The sequence below is a fragment of the Colossoma macropomum genome, unplaced genomic scaffold (genome assembly GCF_904425465.1).
Source record: "Colossoma macropomum unplaced genomic scaffold, Colossoma_macropomum, whole genome shotgun sequence".
NCBI lineage: Eukaryota > Metazoa > Chordata > Actinopteri > Characiformes > Serrasalmidae > Colossoma > Colossoma macropomum.
The window spans coordinates 8,430,236-8,448,985 of NW_023494792.1; the positions used below are offsets into that span (position 1 = coordinate 8,430,236).

Sequence of the window (18,750 nt, forward strand, 5' to 3'; positions counted from 1 at the left end):
ACAACTTTATGCTTTATGTAAATATGCTGACTTAGGATATCTGGTTCCTATTACCACAACTATGAACAATTCCAACTCTATTTCTCTACAACGGTACATTTCACACCAAACCACTCTGAATGACTTTGTTTACATCCTAATTATTTAATTAACCAGAAATTCTACCTTCCCATTTAATGTCTTTAAAATAAATCAATACAGAGACACTGTAAACATTTCCAGATCTTTTAATGAAAAATAAATTCAAGCAAGCTGATTGGCCCTGTTTGAGCCTTTTGACACAGTAACACCAGTTTAACAGGATCCAATTTCAGGACTTTCTGTTGTTGCTGTAGATCATACTTGAATGTTTTCCACAGACAAGGGTTGTTACACAAGACTTCATTCAGAAGAACATGAACTAGGTGTTGGACATGATGTTAAACTGACCTATATGTGAATATAGGAAATAAAAAGTTTATTAAACAGTTACAAATAAACAATGCTGCAGGCTTTTTGGACACAATGTGAATCCAGGCATGCTGTAAGGCCTCACAGAACATGTCCAGGAAGCAGAAGTGCCTCCATCAATGGGCCAGGTCCCGAGTATATTCCTGCAAATGACCTGGCGATACAACATAAACATCCCACGCGCAGTTCTCATTTTTTCTGACGTGGGTTGGGAGGGGCTGTTTTTAGAGACCAAACCATTCAGTGACTCCCCCTCTCCTGGGGTCTGGTTTCTGCCTCTGTCGCTCATCTTCCATGAATTTCTCCTGCATCTCCTCCACAGAGCCTTCCTCATGCTTTTTTTCCTTTTCGGGGAAGATATCTGGAAACTGGAAGGTCTGCTGCTGGCTCTGTAGGGAAAGCAGGAATTCCTTTAAGTTTAAGGCGAGATAACCAACATGAATGTACTGTTTAACTTGGGCTCCTCTGATCATAAGCCTCTAACCCCTGGTCTAAATTCCAATTTCCCTTTGCTTTACCAAGACCTTGCCACATGATACTTTCACTCCAAGAGTCCTGTTTTTTATCTTGTTTGATTGTGAAACATGGTTTACAACCAAAGCACAACTGAAAACATCAAGGCTTCAGACTGAATTCAGTCTATTAAAAAAGGGTCTGGTTAGGCCTAGTCAGCCTGCTGGTATGCAGAAATAAGGTCATGATAACAGGCAAACGGAATCAAGGGCACTCTTTCTAATACAATCAACACAGTACAGTTTGACTGCATGAAGGAGAACAACCAAGTGAGGGAAATTTCACTGGAACAACCTGAAGAGTCTCTTGCTTTTCCTCATCTTACCTTCAAGTTAAAGGTATCATTTGTATATAATTATATAATATTGTAATAATTTGTATATTGTATAACGTCACTGAAACACCTAGGCCAGGGGTCGGCAACATGCGGCTCTTTTACTGCCCTGTTGTGGCTCCACAGCAGAATTAGATTTTTTTTTAGGTAAAAATAAAATGATGTAACTGCTGATCGTTCTAATGCAGTTTTAACAATAAATTAGCTTAAATGCTGGAGTTAATGTAGCCTACAACTGCTAATTCACCCTTTAACCCTGAAGGCTGGCGCACAGACTGCTGGTCACACAGCAACACAAACAATCTTGCCTGGCTAGTAGCTAACAAAAAGGCAAAGAGAAAGATTTAAGACGAACATCAATAATATAGAGATGAGTGGACATATTTGCATTTATAGGCATTCCAGCTCATTTCTTGGTATGTTTAATCTGCAATGAGAAACTATCAAACACTAAAAAAAGTCACGATGCTGAAGTCAGCGTCTCGTTTTAATTGTCCTGTTCCACCTTAAATGGTGCCACAGGCACATTTTGGTGCCTCAGGCCCCATTTAAGGTGGAACGGGAAAATGCGAAACAAAGAAACTGGCAAACTGGCGAAGTTCAACAGCCTTGTAAAAAAGTTGAATGTTAAAAGACATTTTACAAAAAAATACTTTTGTGGAAAAGTTTCCTGCTGGAGATGTGAGAAATGCGGCTATAGCTGAGCTAAAACTTAAAGCAGAGCAAAGTCTGCATTTTTGTTTATATTATACGTTTTAGCCTTACCTAATAGATTAGCACATACTCAGACATATTTACAGCCAAGACGGTAAAATAGACATAAAATATTGTGGCTCTCAAGGTGGTAAGATTTTTGTTGAAAGGACAAAATGGCTCTTCTTAACATTTGGGTTACCAACCCCTGACCTAGGCAGAGAAACTGAAAAGTATTATATATATTATATTTATTCTACTGACTAACTTAGGTGAATGTACCTAAGTACACTATAAAACTCCCTCCATGTCAGGTCAATGGGCATAAAGTTTCTCCCCATGTCATTTCATAAATCTTTAGAGACCATTTTAAGCAGCAGAGGCATATATTGGTCAATGTGAAAGCAATCAGTGCAGAACCACCTAAGGATAAAGTCAAAGAAAAGGACACATTTGCACATTTAGACAAAGCAGAAAAAATTAGATGTGAATTTTGGCAATGCATTCCCTTTCTCAATCACTGCGGTGGAATGGGAATGGGAGAGAGCCTATCTATTAATTAAAAAGGTGACAAGAAAAATAAATAAATCTTTCACATATTCAGGTTTTTCACCGGTTAGGCATGAGGGAGAGAGAACATTATGACTCCTTTCCAGAATGTTTGCCTTTCTCTAACTAACACTCCAAAAAATGCATAGATCACCACATTTCAAGGGCCTGGTCTCACTAGAAGGACAATGAGAAGTTCATTTCTAAGAAAGCGGAAAAAATACAAATCATTAGAAGTGGACTGGTCCCTCTAAACACGGCGGCTACATGCTGGTGCTGCTGCTGGTCCTCTATATCAGGGCTCACTGATGTTGTTCCAGCGATAAAATAAAGTTCGGCAGCAGCAAGAGGAAACAAGGGGATTGCTGTAAGCCATGGCTAATGAGAAGCAGTGCTGTTCTGGACAAATGCATTTGGAGTTCCAGCATTTCTTACATGCTGAGCTCTTATTTTGGGCCTGTCTTTTAGTACCACACTGAAGAAGGTTTTGTTGGGGGGGGGGGGGGAGTGGTGGGGGTTCTAATATCAACAGACCAGCCTCCAAAGCTTGGTAGTGGTGTTCAAACTCAACCATCTAGGAATGCAAAACTCCACACTATAAACACAGAGTCCAGCCAAGTGAAAGTACAAGAACCAAACCTATTAAAACAGGGCCTTGGTAACAGAGTACTAAAAGTGATGCCAAAAATGCCTTTTTCCTTTCACCTGTAGTAAACTCTGCTGCAGAAAAACACATTTAAGCTGAGGCCGACAGAGGGACCCTGTTTGCATGACAATCTGGAGTTGGGTTCAGACGTTTGGACACCATGCATAAACACTGGAAGAATACTCCTAGGGACAGAGACTGGGCTGATTAACAAAAGGAGAGAGACAGAAACTCCACCATATTCAGATCATCAAAACATTCACACACATTAAAACATTAAACAATTCACAATTCTGTTATTGTTGGCAGCAGGTGATGGCCTGCATATATGTTTGCGTGTGATGTGTACAAACTCTTGTCTGGGGCTCTAGTGCACACTTCCGTAGTTTGATTTAGCAGTGGAGTAAAACATTAATATCACCATCTGAAATGTATACACAGCACACTCCACTGAGCGTCAACTAGTGTATTGCACAATATGAGTGGGAGTAGGCCAGGGCTTAAACACAGACCTTCAAAACATTTCTCTTCAAGGTGCTGGACCATCTATTACATACTGGCACATCTCATTAAGCTAAACATTTTCTTCTTGATGTGCAAAGAACAGGGGAATAAAAAGAAATCTAGCATGGGACACAAACGTTGTTGTTGGATTCTGTCCAACCATTCTCTTTCGGTTTTTCTAACCAGAGCTAGACAGATATAAAAAAACTGTACCACTTGGGCCAAGCCAGTGAATTTTGTGGACAAAGTTAAAAATCTGTGCCCAGAATTATAAAACATGTACTGTATGTACGTACGTATATATATTATTTACAATTAACTAGCATACTTCAGTACCTTTGAAAATGAAATATTTATTACAACTTTAGATTAATGAAAACATCACTCACTCATGCCTGTTTAGCAGTCTGAGATTTCTCCACAAGGAGGCGCTATTAACACACAGTTGTTTTTTGTGTGCATTATTTAAAGTGTAAAAACAGCCATAATAATAATAATAATAATAATAATAATAAAAATAAAGATAACAATAATCCATCACCCATTGTATGCAGTTTAGTTCTGGGAAATTGGAGATGATGATTTGTGTTAGATCTGTGATTGTGACTAGAATAACATGGTATAAGAAGTTCCTTGGCATAATCCAGTGCGTGTCCATGAACACGTTGAAAAGTTACAAGGAGAATTTTATAGCAAATTCTGTATGAAACAGGAAGCCAGTGCAAACACTTCATATTTCTGTACCCTTGTGAGTATCCTGGCTGCACGATTTTGAATATATTGGAGCTTCTAAACATACTTGGCTGATACACCAGTAAAAAGCGCATTACAATAATTAAGCCTCAGTAAAATAATAGCATGAACAAGCCTCTCTGCTTTGGACAGTGTTAGAACAGAAGAGAGTTTGGAAATATGTTTTGGATTAAAAAAATTAGGTTTTACACAAATCTTGAATGTGGGCCTCAAAGTTCAGATGAGAGTCAAACCTGACACACAAATTTTAAACTGTATTGGAAATTGGAATGTCCTGGCCAGAAACAGCAAGATGAGAAGTGTAGATTTTTCACACTTGTCCATGAACCCACACCACCAGCAACCTTCAAAATAAGAAGTGAAATGTACTACCAAAAAAAGCCAAAGTACTTATTATTGTGACTTTCATTTAAGAGTTTCATTATATCAGTTAATACTAAAAAAGCATATACTCTCAAGATAGGAAGATTGCAAAGAAAGTAGACCTAAGCTGCAGCAGTTTTTGTTTAACAACAAAACAGCATATTCCTATATCGCCCAGGCCTAGTGAAAAGTTGTTTTGCTATTAATCACAGATATTTGTGAATGTGTGAAAATTAAACTGGTCTGGTAGTTAGTTAAGGCGGTGGGTCTCCAAAACAAATGGTCACTGGGGCAACAGGCTTTGCATTTTCAAGGGCCAGGACATCACAAATAGGCAATGTCAATCTGTTTCTAACATACCGTTTCAAAGTCTAAATCCACATTACAAATTGTACCTTTAGGACATTTAAAACATAAAATGCTAGATTTCTTGTAAAAAGAAAATAGTAAGTAAGGGAATCAGGGTAGTGTATGACAGAAGCTGGAAAAAGAGAAATCTCAGCAAAAACATCATCAGAAGAACAAAGGGTCTGATGTTATTGAGTACCAAAGGATGTTGTTTGGACAAATGTGTGTCCTGCAGGACAGGAATGTACATGAAACCAATACTGTGAAATCTTGTGGAGACGATTCTCTTCAAACACTGAATGTGGAATGTAGAGCCGGCATTCAAATTTAGATGTTAGAAGCAGGGATGCACCAATATGAAAATTGTGAGCCAATGTTTTTCATGTACATATCTGCTGATGCCCAGGCAGATTTAGAAAATGTAGATTAGCACAGTGGAGAAATATAACATGCAGACATTTCAGCACAGCAGCCCAGTGTCACCTAAACATTCTGCTGTTCTAGAGTACATAAATAACGGTTTGCAATATTGGCCGAATTTAAATGTCTATTTACTACTGATTTTATTTTTTTTTTAGCAATTACTTGCTAATAGCGGTACAGTTATAATGTTACCATCCATCACTCATTGCAAAAAAGTACAAGAACCGTATCCAAGGTGTATCCAACTGGATCCAAAAAGATATATGCTCTAAACTGTAGCATGACTGTGTAACTGCCCAACCATGCACCCTTGGTGAACTCCTGAGACTCGTGTCTCACAATCACATCCACAATCAGTTAAACAGGAACAGCTGGCATGATTTGGGCTGATCTGAAAGGATCAGAAGTAGAAGGGGTTTCCGTAAAGAGAGCAACACCCTGCCCTCCTCACTCACCTCCGTCTCCAATATTTGCTCTACAGTGATGAGAGCAGGTAATTTATTGATGTTGGAACGAAACCTTGTTTCTCCAGAATGATAACCTTTAAACAGATAGAGACACGTAAAAAGACTGTTTTGGACTATTTCTGTTGGCCTATTCATCATGACATTTTCACTCAGTGTAAATGACAGCTAGCATGTTTGAATGGTATAAACATAAGAGACTGTGAGGTTTAGTTCTGACAGCAACAGTAAGTAGATTTTAGATATCACTACACTCCTCAGGCATTGTTAGCAGGCAAGAGTTTTATTTTATTTACTTGTGTTGGGGGCACGTTGAAGGGTTTGCTGTTTAAATGAAGAGGTCAAAAAGTAAACCCCATCAAACATCAATCAAACCTCCTCCCAGACAATATCCAAAAAAATGTCTGCAAGAGTTTAAGACCTGGAAGTGCACCATTAACACTTCGGGGAGGCCATTCCTTTTCTCCTCCTGTCCCTTTCAACAACAGTATTTTGGATCATGAGCTAACTGAAGGATAAAGTCATAAATCAAACATTTTCAAGTGAATTTGCCAATGTGTACATTTTGTCAGGATCTGTTTGCGTAATGTTGGAAGTCTATTAACAAGTTCATTACCAGACAAGAGAGTAGGAAATTCAGAGAGATGCTTGTAAACAGCTCCTTCTGCCAGCCTCACTGGGTGGGCCACACTGTTGCTTCCTCTGGGTCCAGAGCCTGGCCTGTCAACTGATACACACGAACCACAACTATTTGGCTGCCTTTAGATGCCTCATATCTTTGGGTCTTGACGCACACCATACCAGAAATTAGCCTTAATCAGGGAAAGGGAGACAGTAGTGGTAACGCAGATGGTAGGGAGGGGTGTTTTGAGACACAGCTGATTAGGATATAATTTATAGCTCTTGAGGAGTAATGCAAATGTCAGGCTAGTGGTTTTAAAAAAAGGTGAGGGTGTGTGAGGGAAAAAATTTAGAGTCTGTCAAATGCAGAGAAGATGCAAGTTGAGACAAACAAATAAAACTAGACTTGACCACAAGTCAAGAGCAAGCTGCTCTTACCCAGCCCATGACCTCTGCCCCATCCCAAACTCGCAAATTTGGTGAGTCACTTGAACCACAGTGACTGACAAAATAGTATGGGCTGGTTTTGTTGATGTATGAGTATGGATGTGTGTGGATGTGTGTGGAACAGAGCCTGTGGACATACAGCACACAAAACACTAACAGCTGATATCTTGAACAGAAATTAAGCCAAGTCTTTGACTAAATGATTGTGACGATGGTGACTCTCCCCTGGAAGCTCTTTGACAGAACAGTCCTGTGGAGAACTCTAAAGTTAAGTTACTATGTGGCCTACGCGACAGATCAGGCCAACAACAAATCATAAAAAAAAAGGACTTCATTAGAATGAAATCATTATGACAGGCAAGCATGGCCAAATGTTCTCTAATACGCAGTGCATGGTTTTGTCTGAGTGTGTCAAATTTGTTTCCCCCCACTGTGAAAAACAGCATGGACCCAATGGCACTACTGTACAGAGCTTTGGAAAGACAAGAGGATTTGGCCCATCTAAGGTCCATCTGGGCCCGTGCCAACCTGCCTGTCCGCCTGCCGACCCTGACGCCTTCCCTGTCCCACAGCAGTGGGCCAGCATTTGTGCAAAACACACTTCCTCTGAACACGAGTCGAGTGACCCAGCTGTCAAAACCAACTGCCCACAGCAGTTGAGAACATGATTCATGCATGGCATTCCCTATGCCAAGACGCAGCTGCCCCACGAGAGCCAAGCAGGGGAGAAGGCTTTTGAGTCTTTGTTCCCGTAACCACTCTAATGAAACCTCAATGCCAGGGAAAAGTGGTGCTAGGGAAAAATGAAACAAAATGTATTATGTTTCCTCACTGAGGACAGCCATAAGCCAGACATTTCACCCATTACTGCAAAACAGAAGCGTGTTTCCACTGCAATTGAGAGATTGTTTTTCCCTCTGTGTTGTTCTAGACAATCATCTGGCATGGAGTCCAGCTTGTTAAATAAATACAGCCAAGCCAAGGAGCCAGTCTGAGGGAGGGGTAGCAGTGGCTACTTTCAGCGCTGTATCAGAAATCAGTCTTGTCATTTTTTTTTTAAGCCATTGAGTCACTCATTCCACAAGGTTCTGCCTGACAACAGCCAGACCGGTCCATCCACTTGTTGAGGCTTGTCTGAGTCTTGGTTATTTTTTGGGTCACCAGGATATTGGACCCTGTCAACAGCGTCCAAAGATAAACTCGACAGTGTTGAAATTCCACCAGCAATCATGACGTCTGGACCCCTCCCTCCATCTCCGGCATTAGAAACGCACAAAGGCAAATCAAACAGGGCGAATGAGTAGCCAACCAGCAGGAAAATGAAGGAGTTGGCACCATAACAGGAAGAGCAGTACCAGTATCTCAGGAATTTATTTTGAAAACGATACCAAAATATAGCTGGGTGGTGCCTCCATGTTGAAAGACTGATCAAAGTAGCAATGGGGTGGGAAAAGGTCAAGCATAATCAAAGGATTTTATGACTGAAAATGTTTACAATTATATCTAAATGAGAGTGACCTGCAGGAAATGATAGAACTGACTAACACAAGGCATCTAAAGAGGGGTGGGGGGGGTTAAGTATCATGTCCTTCCCTGCGTCTGCTGGCTCTTACGGAAGCCGTCTCACAGTGGCTGTCCGCTGGGGAGCCGTGTGTGTGTGTGTCTTCAAACAGGATGCCAGAGACCCCGCTTTCCCTTCCATTATTCATGTTGCGCTTTCCCTTGCCATGTTCCGGTTCTTATGAAACTCTGTATCGTTAATGACAAATTGCAAAATCTTGTTGGAAATTGTGCCCCGCTACATATTTCAAAATCAACATCCAAAATTCATATTTATGAAAGGAGAGGGGAAAAAAAAATCAGCTGCATGTTTTTGTCACTTTTTAATAAGATGGGCTCCATTCTGTGGAAAAAATTCCATCATCATCATCATCAAGTAAAAACATCTTTTCCTACCTTTTACAAAGAAAGCACAACAAGACTAACGGCTGCACAGTGCATGAACTCAATCTTTCAGTGATGTTTTCCTCGCTTGGATAAAATCGTGAAAAAACATGAATTGCGTGACAAGGTGAAAAGGAGGAAGGCACAGAAGAGTTATGATCCAAACGGTTTAGAATAATAAAATTCCACACAGATAGCAGGATTTCCACTTTGAGAGAATCTACTGATTCAGCAACTAGCATTCGTGAGTGTTGAGATCCAGAATTCAGCAGGAAGCCGACTGTGAGGTGGAATGGTGGGGGATTTTTCCTGCTGTTGGCTGGACTTGGAGCCAGGGGAAAATGCTCCGCACCTTCCTACTCGCTGCTGAAGGTTCAAGCTTACTGTACCCTTAGCCACAAAGAATCCATAACAGTGAGGTCCTGGGGTCCAACGTTCTATCAGAATCAGCAAAGCCAAACGTTGCCACCTAGTGTTGATCAGACCAAGATCTGGACTTTCACACCAAATGCATACATTCCAGAGAAAACTGAAAGGGTGTTAATTTGCCTGGGGGCAAAGGGGACAGTATAAGGAGAAGAGGGAAACTATTTGAGTAGGAAAACAACAGTGTGCCTCACTCAGATTGAGTTTCACAGCGTTTTGTTCCCTGGTAATTGAGCTGAGTATGCTCCAAATGCAGGTAGAACATGGTGATCTGATGTGAAAGGTAGCCTGGTTACCAGCTGGGCCCAGACCGAAACACCGAACACACACTTGGTTCAGGAGACAACAAGATCTTTAGCAACCAACAATAAGTAATAGCCATCAGTGTTGCCTTCTGCTACCAAATACTAGCACACGCAGCCCTCTGCAGAACAACGTGGAGGAACAAGAAGATAAACAGTGTTTTGGCCACTCAGCTATTGACTGTGGCTCCTTTAGCATACTCACAGCACGGTCTGCTGAACTGTGGAACATTACTACCTTGGTGTGTGATGTGAAGGGACCCAACATGTTTAGAAACTTAATCTAGATTTTTTTCCTTCTTCTTCTGCCAGTAAGTAAATTTACTGCCCATCTGAAGTGTGACAATACAACATCTCGTATTGTATCAAACCTCTCAATTCAACAGGCACAGGCATTGAACAATGCATTCAGAATGGAGAAATAAAGTACTCAGTTTAATATCAATTATACTGCATGAAGAATAATTAAAATTACACAAGCATGCCCACAATGAGGGCAAACCCTCCCTCCTCTGAAAATATCACTTCCTCTTTAGCTCAAAATCAAGAGTAAGGAGGAAAAGCACACTCTTCGCAAGTGTATATTAGCTTGTGGCTAACATACTAGGGCTTTATTATAAAACATTGGACTTTTATAATGCTAAATGCTCTAATACACTGAAAATGGAAACATTAACTCATAAACTTTAGACATGTTTTTAGCCACTTTATTCTTGCTGTATCAAAAAATGTATCAAAGAGAGACCCCACCGTATCATATTATCGTATCACCAAATTTTAAATTTTGTGAAAGCATTACACTTTACTTTTGTCCCCAAATGTCAGACGGCACAACCAAAAACAAAGGACTTCTATTTTGACATGCTTTTACAAAAGAAGGGCCAGGGAATTGCACTATGAAGAATACCCCAAATGACCTTTATGGTGCAATGCCAAGGTCAGTAGCCCTTTCACAAATTTTGGAAAAATGTCTCTTTTGATTGATGGTTAGAATAGTTCAGTTTACCAAGTCAGGTGGAAATAGTATTATAATAGTGATGATTTATTTGAAAAAAATGTAAGTATAAACTAAATTTCAAGAACAAAGGTTTCTATAGGTGACCAAATAGATGCCTGATTAACTTGAAATTATATATATATATATATATATATATATATATATATATATATATATATATATATATATATATATATGTAGACACACACACACACACGTTAAAAATCTTTGCACCTTATCCTCACTACCTCATGTTCAGAAATGAGAGCTGTGTCGGTGCTGCACTGTCCTGTCTGTTTACTGTGTCTAATGTCTGTTTTATTTATCGTATTTATTGTATTGTTTCTAGTTTAATGTTTTGCACACCTGCGTCTGGTCATTTGCACTTTGTCTGTACTGTCTATTTTGTTCCATGTTGCACCATGTTGGTCCTGGAAGAATGTAATTTCGCTCCACTGTGTACTTGTGCATAGATGGAATGACAATAAAAGCCTCTTGACTTGACATACACACATACATAAATGCATACATGCATACATACATACATAGATAATCACACACACATAAACACAGGTAAAAAGTTCTTATTCTCATTCTCAATATTCTTATTTAATGACTAGCCATAGAACTTTGTTTTTCATTGTTTCTCAGCCGGGGGCAGTCTTTGCACTAGGTCATGGGTCGATGTGGCTGCAGATTTTAATTCCAAACAAGCTGAAGCACACCTGATTCCACTTCTTTAATCAACTGATCTCAGTCAAACAGTTGATCACATGATGTGCTTTGTTGGAATGAAAACCTGCAGCCACACTGGCCCTTTGCACCCCTGCACTAAGCAAAGGAAGGGTCCCCCAGAGCCATGATACAAATACTCATGAAAATACAAATTAGACATACTGCATATGTTTATATTAAATGTCCTATTCAGAAACATATATACATTTTAATAAAAGCTGTTATTTGCAACTGTAGTGGTTATTTTTCATGGTAGTAATGGACTACTCCATGTAGTTGCGTAATGATACAAATGTGTAAAGACAGACTTGTAGGAATAAGACCGTTCAGTGATAACCTACATAATTGAGAGGAGGTTCTCAGGTGTAATATTTTGGGTGTTAAAAGGACCAAAAAAAAAAAGTCAGGAAAGCAAAATGTTTGCTAGTACAAGCAAAACTAACTTTGCTTTTTCAGTCAGAACAGAGTGCTGCACAGGCTTAGCAGACCACACATCATGCTAACATTAATGTTAATATAGACAAATATAGACTCCAAAGTTGGGCTAATTATAAAAAAGTATTTCATTACAAGTTACTATGTACTTCTCTCAAAATGTATTTGCATTACGTTACTTATTACTTCCTGGAAAAAGCAATCTCTCTACTCATTACTTAGATGTTACTCTATGCTCATTTATCTCTCCTTATGGGCATATAATGTTTGTTACAAGTAGAATTTCTTAAACCAAGCAAAGTTATCTACCAAAATAATGACATAATTTCACTTAACAAAATTACTCAAGCAAAAAATGTCCAGAAATTACAAATAATTTTATAACATTCTTACAACAGTATGAAATTGAGAAATGTCATATATACTGACAATTTTAAATGATTTCACTTCCCAAGATATCATTTTATGCAGTGTAGATGGCGGGGCCACTCAGGAGCCCAGAGCCTCAACTTAGGGATGGGCGATAAAACGCTAACGATAATTATCGCGATATAACTTTTCCTCGATAGAGCGATACGACATGTTCGATAAATGTTCGATATAATACACCATTCTCACACTTCCACGTTCTACCGAAAGCCTTGGTGGCGTCTTCTACTGCAAGAAAGACGATACTACTCTGCTATCACCAGGAGAGGGTGCACTTCTGAGTTTTTCTACATGATTAGAGAGGGAGGGGGCCACGAGTAAGATGAGTCTTTAGCAACGGCTGAAACGCAGAGTTATACACTCCCTGTTTGAGTGGAGCGACCGGCGATCTGTTCTCCTGTGACCGAGTGTGAGTGACGAGGTCAGTGGTGTAACTGTACTGTCCTACAGTGAACTCACCTCTTTCTGTACATCCTAACCAGCTTTAGCAGCGTTAAATCACTATCCTCACAACTAAAGCGCTGTTACAGCGCTCGGACAGTCATATTTAAGTATTAGTGCATTCACAAGCAACGAAAGTGAAAGAAAGAAGTGGGTTAATCTAAATTACAGCCCTGATTGAAACGAAAGTAAACTGAGGAAGCTGTGAGGCATTGGAGAGTGGGAGAGCGCTAGCTTTCCAGGCTAGCTGTTTTTAGCAGCTGGCTAACTTGGAGCAGCGCTCCGTCAGCACCGCTTTCAGTTTAAACATACCTAAAAGGAGGACTCCGTTTGTCTGGTGTTGATATTTTGCGGTTCACCACTTAAACTACTACGATAGTATAGAGAAATCCAGTTGTCGCTAGCTGGTGTCTGAATACTGTGAAGTCATTTGTAACGGGGTAGCCGAGCGCTCGTCACCAGCTAAAAATAATCTGTTTTCTTTCTTAAATTATGACTATTACAAAATAGCCATGCTTTTCCAGCTGGTAAAAACAGCTCACCAGACACTTTCTCCCACTCTCTCATGACAGATTTGTGAAATGTTCCACTGTTTGGCGAGTGTTTGTCGTGTTCCGACCATAAAAGAACAGCAATTAACCACCCAGGAGCAAAAATCAGCCTTCAAACTTGAAAGAAATAATGATTTGACATTTATCGCGGTATATATCGATATCAAACGATATGAATTTTGTTTATCGTGATAACATTTTTGGCCATATCGCCCAGCTCTACCTCAACTAATTCAAAAATATGCATTCAGAGGGCCCCATTCCTGTATTTAGAATCACTAAATCTGCCCGTTTTCAGCAGTGTTTACAATGAAAGTATGCTTATACATTATGCAATACAAACTGAGGAAAAAACATCAGAGACATAAGACATCAGAACTCTGCATCTCTATACGGGCACAAAGCTGGTCATGACCTTTCAGGGAACACCAAAATATCTCAGGATACTACTAACTGGAGCGTGACTGACTTGCACAGTTATTACATGGAGCCTAGATATTCTCTCAAGATTTTATTTTGCTCAAGACCTCCCTGCCCCGTCTCTGGACCTCCCTGTTCTGGCACGGCTCCAGCGTGCCCTCAGTCACCTCCCCGTTTCACCCGTCCCATGCACCCTCCACCCTCCTTTTCCCCCCCTCGCCTACAGCGGTTCTCCCCGCTGCCCGATCCCATGTCTGTTCTGTAAGTGGCCGTCGAGGAACCTCAATAACGGAGGCCTGGCCCTCACTGCAAGCCTGGAGTTTGTAAAACGGGGGGATGGAAAGGGAAGGAAAGCTCTCCCTCATACGAGCAACTGGAATATTAGCTTATGGAGTGTGTGTGGGGGGGGGGTGGCTGAACAGGGGGAACCGCTGTGGGTATCAGACCACAGAACACTCCCCCACATGTGGTGTCAATTAGGAACAATCTTGTTTTTTACCCACCACTGAAAAGAAAGGAGGGTTTTTCTTGGGCAGTGTGTTTTTTTCTCTCTGCAGACCGCCAGACCACAAAAAAAAAAAAAGCCGGAAATTCAGTTTCATATCAATGCGTTTTTCCGGGAGTCCAGTTTTTTAGGACTCATATCATTCACACTTAAATTAGCTAAAGTTTTGCAATAAAACTGAAGACATTTTTGCTTGTTTTTTTTTTGGTAAATGAACTGCAAAACTGCAGATGTACTGAAGTTGTGAAGTTAACACTGTGAGCCGTCAATATCTACAAGACAAAGCTCTGGGCCAGTAATGCAGGAATTGGCATTGAGAGATTTAATCGACTGCACAAAGGCACAAAGGAAGTGACTCAGCTCCTCATAGAGGAAGTTCCCCTTTAAAATATTAATACCCGCTTCAATTATATATCCCATTACAAACGGCTGTGGTTTGGCAATTTTAATTATTCATTTATCCCCAGATTGATGCCTGAAAGGGAATAAAAAAAACCTGATGCCTCTCTGGCAAACTTTAAAACATCAGGTTACAAAGAGGCTTTGCTGATTGGATCAGATGAGATCAGATGAAGATATTTTCACACCTTTCAAAGAGGCATACTTCAAACAGCGGGTCACAGCCACAGCCCAGGATTCACCCCAAGCGCAGGTGTGAATGCAGCAGCCTGTGCTGCCTCTGGAATGAGACCAATCTCAACGAACTGATGCCCACAGAAACAAAACTCTCAGCTGCCTGCCATAATAGCCATACCCTGTTTGGAACTTTATACTATACTTCCTGCAATACGTTTGGCATGTAACAAAAGACGACCTCTTGCCCCCTCCGGCCGAATTGAGAACCCAGATCGCCTCTTCTCTCTCAGGAGCACACGGCCAAGTGTGTGGGAGAGACAGAAAGTAAACAAACAGCACTGGGACGCTGGGAGTAGACCACAATAAGGTGAGGTTTTCGCATCAAAGGCTACCTGCGCCTCAGGGTTCTCTAAAGGAACATAAGCTGCGACAAGCCCTCAGAAAAGAGACAAAAGCTCAGGGCTCAAACACCCATACAGCCCTTCTTTCCTCTGGGGGACTGTTTTGTTTAATAACTCTGACTCAATAAAACAGTCACTCCCATGAAAGTGCGATTGAGACACCATCAGAGGTTATTTTACAGTTGACTCTCTCAGCCTTAAATTGTTCAGCATTAATGACAGAAGCAATTTCTGGACATTAAGGTAGCCAGAGGGTTCAATGACAGCAGACAGAGGCTGTTTCACAGCAGGTGAGGGGCCTTCTCTATTGCTGCAGCTCATGGGATTACACTCACCAGTTGAACGTATGCCACTTTGTAATCTGGTCTCTTCACACGTTGGTTTAGGTGGTTTCTTTTCTTGTTTGTACCTGAAACAGAGAAAACAGGTCCAATAACGTGTCAGTCATCAGGCCAGGCCTGTCACCATCCTGACATTTTACCTGAGGATTACTGACCTTATGAATAAATGCAATTAACAATGTCATTATAGTTCATCATATGCAAGTATTAAAGTCAAACTGGCTCATCAGCTACCCTGCTAGCTTGTTAGCTCCCAAGTGACAACAGGTACAAGCTTAAACAAACACCACACCCTAGTTGTTTGGGTAAGACCTTTGCTAGGTTTGTTATGATCTTGATACAATGATGATATAATGTTTGATACCAAACGATACTATGGCAAACTCATCACTGTCTGACCGCCAAATGTTTATTGGATTGAATTTACAAATAAAAACCTAATTTTTAAGCTTAAGTAACAGGTCTGTTTTTTGTTCCATCTTTTGTCATCAATACAAAACTCAAGCAGGTTAAATGCAACGTCTCCTCTTATTAGCTTATCGCTGCTGTCGGAAGAAAACCTCATATCTCCATTTTTGTCGTTTTCCAGTTTTTGACTTGATTTGAAATATTCCTGTTGCCCTTTACATTGTACATTTAATGTAACATAATGTAAATTTCATGACGAATGGACCAAAAGAAATGGCCCAAAATGACTTGGCAAAAAGTCTGGTTCCATTGACCTACACTAAAAGTAAAGTAGGTTTTTTCCTTTTCCTGTAAAGTTATCATTTTGGAGATTTTCTTCTGACAACAGTGTTATGTAAATGAGTAATTAAAAGTATTGAATGCACTGAAAGTTAGAGTATTCAATGGTTTGAAACATTGAAAAAGTACTTTGGCTGAAATTAACACATGGTGGAAAGCTTACTCTTTTAGGTAAGAGCTCTGGTGTTATCAGGCTAAAATAAATCAGTAGCACAAAAATATTAGCAGCAAGCTGTGGAATACAACTGAAAACATGTTTTATTATTGTTCAAAAAAGCAAGGAAAATCAGTAGTTTTTACTGGATGAGTAATGGAAGCTGCCTCTTCAGATATGAGCTAAAGTTAACTGGCACAATGCTGGATGCTGATCTGAACTCGTCATCAATTCACATTGTTTGGAGTGAGGTAAACATGTTTGTGAAGGCTAAATTTTGCTCTACAAATAAGAACGGTAATATGCACATACTATTAAGTGCCCAGTTTCTCAGAAACACTACAATGCCAGAATTAAAATGTTCGTAAAATTTGACACTCTCAAACGTAACTAAGTATCCAAACAATGAGCAGTTTCTAGTTTATGATTTACTAAGCAGGGCTAACAAACTGAAGTTTTTAACTCCAAATTTTCATTTTGAACATCCTGTTTCTCATTAGAATCAAAAGATGTTTGCATGGTGACATACTCGGAAGCTAGAATTCTGACTGCTTTGCAACAATGCAGGTAGTTGCACTCCTTGAGAAAAAGAAGAAGGAAGGGCACGTTTTGTCTTTTCTCCTGTTGACGTGGGATAGCATGTTAACCTTTTCCCAGCTGGGCATGATGTCATCTTTAAAGGCCTCCTGGACAATTTAGCTAAGAAACAAAGGAAGCAGTCTGGAGGAAAAACATCTTCCAAACCCTCCAACTGCTACCACATTTTTATTCAGAAAAGAAAAAAGAGAGAGAAGAAAAGACCAACAGTGAAACACTGTTGTTGACTCTATTCTCATTGAAAACCCATCAACGTGCTTGTGCTATGCAGCGAATGTGTTAAAATAAGTCACATGAGCGTGTGTGTGTGTGTGTGTTGTTACACGTAATCACTGCAGTGATTCTCAGGGGAAGCCCTTCTTGGTAAAATCAACAGCCTCACTGAGGCAATGGTTGATGGTTGAGTAGAGGCAAAAGCAGGATGGGGGGGGACTCCTCAGCCTAGGGTCAGCTGGGTTAGTCCCCTAAACCAGGTGAAAAGACTTGCTTTTGTTCATGGATTTGAACCCCCAGTCCTCCACACTTCCCCCACCCCACCAAAATCCCACCCCACACATACTCCATACCCTTCAAAAAAAATTCTCCTTGCTTTGGGGTTGCGGTTTGGCTGCTATCACATTACAAATCCCAGGACAGAGAGGTAGCCATAGCAACCTCTTCCAAAATACCCCACCACACTCAGGGAGGAAAGAATGGAACCCTTGAGTGCTGGGGAGCAGTCAGAGCCCCTGCGCCCCACTCACACATCCTTTACACCGCCAATGGAGTGGAACCCATGACGCAGACAGGGATACCTGCTCTGACGCACCAAAAGATCGCTTAGCCTTTGTTGTTTTTTATTTTCTTCAAAATCTAAATGGTGTTCCACTATTTTTTTGATGTTTTATGTGGCACTCGTAAAAAAATGCAGCCCGCCCACTCGCTGGCTCCCCGCAACATTAGCGCAAAAAGCCGCTCCAGGGAAATGGGGCTTCCAGTGGCTACAGCCCAACAGGGCACTCATAAAAGTGATTCCCCCTTGCATTCAGCAAATTGCTCCTTGTTGCAATTTTCTGGGATGATAAAGCTTGTAATAAGCGCTGTTTGCTTGTTCATAAAAACGTCTACATGCTGAAAACGCTTCCCTTTAATTTAGTTTTCTCAAATACAACCATAAACTAAAAAAAAAAAAAACAGGTTGTGCAACTTCTTGGCTGCCTCAATAACAGGGCATCCTAGGACAGCTGATGGTCAGAACGCTGGAGCAGCAGATCTAGAGATAAGTGGCTGTGGGAAAAAGACATTGAATCACGCAAGCCACTCCTTACTGTCTTTTACTCTCACTCTCATCCGCAACTCCCCCTCTCCAAGCCTCTTATCGGTTTCTCTGTAACATGAAGACTTTCTTCTGTTTGAATGCTCAGGCAATTTTTTTAATCATGTGGCAAAAAAGGGATCAGCAAATACCAGAACGGCAAAAACTCTTTATAGTAGTGTAGTGTTTCAATGGAAATTCTTTGTGAACAACTTTATGTCCTTTGGTTTCGCTTGTCTGATTTTCCTTTGTATTAGCAGGTTGTTCCTTTATCGCTGCACACTGTCAGCTATGCAGAAGGGCAAAGGCTGGCAGCATCTGAATTCCTCAATATGCGATGAAAAGGG

General features: G+C 40.5%; 1 protein-coding gene across 1 annotated transcript in view; it reads right to left on the reverse strand.

The window, feature by feature from the left end:
• Positions 1-211: 211 nt before the first annotated feature.
• mrpl23 (mitochondrial ribosomal protein L23) overlaps positions 212-18,750 on the reverse strand; it is a 30,570-nt gene continuing 12,031 nt past the window's right edge. Inside the window, exons 4-5 of the mRNA XM_036575797.1 lie at positions 15,606-15,679; positions 212-839 (exon numbers count right to left, since the gene is read on the reverse strand). Coding sequence (XP_036431690.1) covers positions 675-839; positions 15,606-15,679 — 239 coding nt within the window. The 3' untranslated portion in view covers positions 212-674. The remainder of the gene's footprint in view (positions 840-15,605; positions 15,680-18,750) is intronic.